Source organism: Danio aesculapii, chromosome 5, assembly GCF_903798145.1.
Source record: "Danio aesculapii chromosome 5, fDanAes4.1, whole genome shotgun sequence".
Classification (NCBI taxonomy): domain Eukaryota; kingdom Metazoa; phylum Chordata; class Actinopteri; order Cypriniformes; family Danionidae; genus Danio; species Danio aesculapii.
In genome coordinates this window covers 56,245,420-56,251,419 of record NC_079439.1, presented here as the reverse complement: position 1 = coordinate 56,251,419, position 6,000 = coordinate 56,245,420, and the positions used below count along the sequence as shown (strand labels likewise).

The 6,000-nt window shown below is 37.5% G+C and overlaps 1 protein-coding gene across 2 annotated transcripts in view; it reads left to right on the top strand.

Annotated features, from left to right (window-relative positions):
• Window positions 1-1,734: 1,734 nt before the first annotated feature.
• mamdc2a (MAM domain containing 2a) overlaps window positions 1,735-6,000 on the top strand; it is a 65,374-nt gene continuing 61,108 nt past the window's right edge. Inside the window, exons 1-2 of one of the 2 annotated variants that reach the window (XM_056458519.1) lie at window positions 1,735-1,860; window positions 2,094-2,213. In XM_056458519.1, coding sequence (XP_056314494.1) covers window positions 1,830-1,860; window positions 2,094-2,213 — 151 coding nt within the window. In that variant the 5' untranslated portion in view covers window positions 1,735-1,829. The remainder of the gene's footprint in view (window positions 1,861-2,093; window positions 2,214-6,000) is intronic. The other variant, XM_056458518.1, reaches the window with a different exon arrangement.

Below are 6,000 nucleotides of genomic sequence, written 5' to 3'. Positions count from 1 at the left end.
TTGAATCTGTTTTATCGTTTTGCATTGTAGCTTGGTACGGTAATCTGAATGTCAAACAAGAACAGGTTGAGTAGTCTGGTGAAGGTGGCAGGCAAGATCATTGGTTTTAACCAAACTTGTCCAACAGTAATTTACCACACTAGTGTTTTAAAGAGAACTCAGGGTATCCTATGCACCCCGGATCACCCGTTGTACTCAGTGTTTCAGCTGTTGCCATCAGGACGTCGTTTTAGAGTTCATATTTGCAGGACAAATAGAGTCAGAAATTCTTTTATAATGGTGGCCATTAGGTCATTAAATGAGTCCAGGTGGGAGGGAGATGCACCTTCAATATGGTGTATTGGATGTTGTGGGGTAATATTTTATTAATGTGTACATGGAACTTCACCTGTGTTACGGCACCTTGCTGCAATTTTAGTTTCTCTAAATGGGATAATAAAGTTGAGTCTGAGTCTGAGTTAAATCATGTCAAATGCAGTACTTTTGTTAAACATTGAGTCAACTAAAAAAAGCTCTGTAGTAGTAAAATTTCTGTATGTAGTAAAATGTGTAGTAAAAATTCTGATATTGGCTTTCCTCTTTAAAATTTGTGTGTGTGTGTGTGTGTGTGTGTGTGTGTGTGTGTGCGTGTGTGTGTGTGTGTGTGTGATCTACAGTAGGTGGTGTGGGATTGTAGTTGGAGGTTTTCTGACCTATAATTCCCATATCAGCTGTTCGGCCACTCGAACATTCCTCCTAACACTGCATTTGGACACGATGGACATTATTGCACTGATAGTGAAAACTGACATTTTTTAGCATTTTACTCTTACAAATACTTTCCTGTTAGACAGCCAATCTAATAAGACATGCAGTTGAAGTCAGAGTTATTAGCCCCCCTGAATTATTAGCCCTGTTTATTCCCCCCAATTTCTGTTTAACAGAGAGAAGATTTTTTCAACACATTTCTAATCATAATAGTTTTAATAACTCATTTCTAATGACTGATTAAATTTATTTTTGCCTTGATGAATAATATTTGATTAGATATTTTTCAAGACACTTCTATACAGCTTAAAGTGACATTTAAATGCTTAACTATGTTAATTACGTTAACTAGGCAGGTTAGGGTAATTAGACAAGTCATTGTATAACGAGGGTTTGTGCTGTAGACTATCGGAAAAAAATATAGCTTAAAAGGGCTAATAAATTTGATCTTAAAATAGTTTAAAAAAAATTAAAAACTGCGTTTATTTTAGCCAAAATAAAACACATAAGACTTTCTCCAGAATATAATAAAACATTATCAGGCATGCTGTGAAAATTCCCTTGCTCTGTTAAACATAATTTGGGAAATATTTAAAAAAAATAATAATAAAAATCAAATGGGGGCTAATAATTCTGACTTCAATATATATATAGTGAGACTTTTAAAAATATGCATATTAATATAGCCTGGGGATGCCAGTTAAAAAAAAAAAAAGAAATTTGTGTTGCTTTGTTGGCAATTGTTTTAATGACAGTCGAGTTTTTGTTAGTGTTTTGGTCATTGTAGGTGATTCACTGTAATCAATCTGATTAAATCTTCTGTCTGCGATGAGCAAGAAGTATGTCATTTCTGTCAGACGTTTACATAGCGGTAAACTCCTTACCTAAATGAGATCCATCACCGCTGCCTGTTCTGAAATAGAAACCTCAAGAACCACTCCCTCCTCCTACCGTCTGCCAGACTCACAGCATGGAGAGTGAGTTCAGCGGTGTGGCTTCAATGCGCTGTGCGTCTGCTGCCGTACGCAATCTGCGTTAGCGGACCGCCGCTCTTCCACTCCAGCATCCCTGCAATTTCAGCCATGAGTTTCCTTCATCTGATAACTCTTCTTGGTAGGTCATCACTTGATATAATTGTTTGATTGCATTACTTAATGCAGTTGTTTGCTTGCATGTTTTTATGCATTTGTGCAGGTTTAATTCCTTCTTCTACCACACTGTCGAATTTTTCGTTGCTGAATAAACTTTGAACATTTGCATCCGCTAACAGAGCACTGTGGATGCTATGTTAGTCCCGTTAAAGCGTTATAGTTTGACGTTAATAATGTGAGGTTCTGTCTCCTCAGCTGTGGCTCTTGTAGCGCGGTCTCAGACGCAGCTTTTGCGGGGCTCCTGCACTTTCGAGGCGGACAGCTGCGGCTACACGTCTGACCCTGCTTATGCTGCCTGGACCATCAACGATGAAGGTATGAGAAACGCTCTTATTTACTATCGGTCATGGCACTTTTATTAGTACTAGTTTCGTTAACTTTTATGGCATAAAACTGTCAAACTGAACAAATTGTTGCTTGAATATGGTTCCAAAATAATTCATTGCAGGAATCCTACGTGCGTCAGACAGTAGGTGGCGCTATCAATTTTGCAGCCTACATTTGCGATTTAGTTAAAGTTGTATTATGGGCTAGAATCTGATTCCCCCTTCTGAACACTTAAAATTTAAACCCAAAATATAGGGTATGCTCATGTCAAGCCAGTTTCATGAATTAAATTGTTGGTCCTAAATCTATCTAATAAATCATTAATTTTCTTTTCACCTTAGTCCCTTTATTATTCTGGGGTCGCCACAGCGGATTAAACCACCAATTTATCCAGCAAATGTTTTACGCAGCGTATGCCCTTCTAGCTGCAACCCATCACTGGGAAACATCCATACACACTCATTCACACACACACTCATACACTACGGTCAATTTTAGCATACCCAATTCACCTGTACCACATGTCTTTGAACCGAAACACCCGGAGGAAACCCAAACGCACACGGGGAGAACATGCAAATAATGCAAACTCCACACAGAAATGCCAACTGACCAAGCCGAGGCTCGAACCAGCAACCTTCTTGCTGTGAGGCGATCATGCTACCCACTGCACCACCGCATCACCTCTAATTAATCAATCAATCTAAAATACCAATAAAAGTGATTTCTTCACATTAACAAAGACTTTGCGTGTGCTTTTGCTTTCAGTGTTTGTTCATATAAGAAATATCAGCATTTTTTTCTGTAGGAAACTGGAAGCTGAGATCTCTGCATGCTGACTGTCTTGCTTCAGCACTCATAATTAAACAATGTTCAATCACAGTTTCGTTTAATGTATAAATGAATGGATGAATTCAAATTTAAATAGAAATAAATTAATTTTTCTGTTTTGAATCGGCTTTGATCTATATAGCATCTTCAGCAAAGCAGCAGAGTCTGTTTTTTACATGAAGGAAAGATGACTAAAAAAGAATATGATATGTTATGGAAACCATGAATAAAATACTTGCTTGTAAAATGTGTTTAGCACATCTTTCTATGTTCTGAAGTTGAATATGAAAGTAAAAGAGAGTGTGCATTCAAAAGCAATTACACACCTCCATGTTGACAGCGGCTCTCTGATACATGCATTATAAAGAGTCTCATAATGTTATATATCTTTATATTTGATTTAAATAAGAATAGGATGTGCTCAAAATTTGCATCTACACTTGCTGCCTCCTTGCCAATGTTTAACGCAAGCTAGCTGGCTGTCTTTGTTCTCACATACAAAGCCGTAGAATATGTCTGTATTGCCCCTGCTGTTTAAAATGTGTATCACACATAGATTTGTTTAGCATCTCAGCTGACATTTACAGTCGTTTTAAAAGGACTGTTGCCAGGAATTTGTTGAAAAAAATGTTACAATTTCATTTGGTGGCAGTATCTACATGGTCTCACACAGTTACGTCATACCTTGAGTGCATTTCTTTATAGTGCCGCAGAAATGAGTAGCTAGATATACCTTGGCATAGCTGAATAATAAGACTTTAGTATGGAAAGACTGCAACTATATCTTTCCTTTATTTTCTAAGTTTAACACATTTTGTTACATTTCTTATGTGAGATTCTTATTATAGTATAGCTCAGATGTAAGTCAGTGGAACAGCATTTTATCCATTTACAGCTCATTAGAAAGCACACTTTGGGAAAGATCAATTATCGATTTATACTCCTGCATTTAGCACATGCGTATGGTCCGGTGCAGCCTTCGCGCTGACGCCAACGCTGACTCTGAAGGTGACGTGCACCTCTCAAAAAATGTAACTACACGTCACAATGACGCATAGCACAAGCTCTGTGATTGGTCGGCTTGGTAGCTGTGCCGAGTGTGGGCAGTGCTGAGAGCTGCGAGCCTTATAGAGCAAGCGTTTGCAAGTGTCGATTCCCATGAAGGAGCTCCAGATGGAGACTTCAGTTTTCTGTTTACCTTATGATAAATGTTGTTGCTTGTCTGCCGGTTCCTGCATCTGAATGAGGGAGTTTAAGCTACTTGTAGTGTTCAGAAAAAACAAAACACCTGCGAAGAAACTCGACACAGAAGAACATAAAAACCTACCACCAGCTTGTGTTATAGAAGTGTTATTGCAGAGCAACACAAACAGCACACAAAAGTATAAATGCATGACTACGCGCGGGCACGCCGATCACTCGACATAGAAGTATAAACCAGCCTTAAGTCTATTCAGCGCATGTACACTGCTGAATAAGTGTTTATTGCACTTTTATGCATTGTGTCATATCAATTAGCCCTTTACTGTGATTTTTCTAAAGTGAAAGGATGTCAAAAATCTTCATAAAACTAATTTTTTACATGGTGGTTATATTAATTCCTACCTGTGTTTACATACGCATAACACCCATAAAATATAACTTTAAACCAGGGCTTAATTTGTGCTCATTTTACCGATCCCTCTCCTCACACGCACCCCCGCCCCGCCCTGCTCTTCACTTTCGTCCACGACATTCCCCCACCCCCCACTCAAACGACACACTCACTGTTTTTCATCTCTGTCAGTTACTTTTGTTTTTTCATCTCTGTCAGTTACTTTTGTTTTTTCATCTCTGTCAGTTACTTTTGTTTTTTCATCTCTGTCAGTAACTTTTGTTTTTTCATCTCTGTCAGTTACTTTTGTTTTTTCATCTCTGTCAGTAACTTTTGTTTTTTCATCTCTGTCAGTTACTTTTGTTTTTTCATCTCTGTCAGTTACTTTTGTTTTTTCATCTCTGTCAGTTACTTTTGTTTTTTCATCTCTGTCAGTTACTTTTGTTTTTTCATCTCTGTCAGTTACTTTTGTTTTTTCATCTCTGTCAGTTACTTTTGTTTTTTCACCTCTGTCAGTTACTTTTGTTTTTTCATCTCTGTCAGTAAAATGCATCACAGTGTATTTTTGTGTTTTCATGTGGACGAGGAAAACATTTGTTTTTAAATGAAAATACCCATGTACATGTGGACATGGCCTAAATGAGTTTGAAAAACTTGATTTTTGCACTTACCTAAGCCATATGCCATCTATGTATATATCAGAGAATAATTTAAACAAAATGTGCCAATGCACAATTGACCTTATTCTTCAATGCAGAAGTGTGCTTGTTTTTGCTATTGTTTTATAACTTCAGATACAGTTGCCTATGGTAGAAATGACTAGGAATAATAAACGGCAGAAAAGGGTCAAACTACTTGCTATACAAACAAGTGTCTGCATGACTATACAGACAAAAGAGAATAAAGTAATAAGAAAATATCAGTTTACATCAAGCAGCATAACGAGCTGTTTTTAACATCTAAAAATGAATGGGAGTGAATGAGACCGAAGTCTAAGGCCAAAAAGATTCAAATGGCTGTGCCCGCTTGTATGCGAAGAATAAAGTGAATATGGCATCTTTAACAACTATTTGTCAAACATGGGTATAAAACTGAATAATAAAATTTTTCTGAAATGTTCCACCAGAGGCCGCTGTGTAAACTTTTTGATGATCTCAAATTTCTTCTCTCGTAAATCTTCTCTCAATATACACTTCAGCTGACCAGGTCAGCTTGCTGTCGACTGACTGACTCACTGATTGACCCACACACCCCCTTCTCTAAACCCAAATAATAGTGTTTTCAAAAGCAATCTAGAAAAGGAAAAACCATCGCGGCCGCAAGTCTTTTTCAGCTTGTTGTTTATTTATT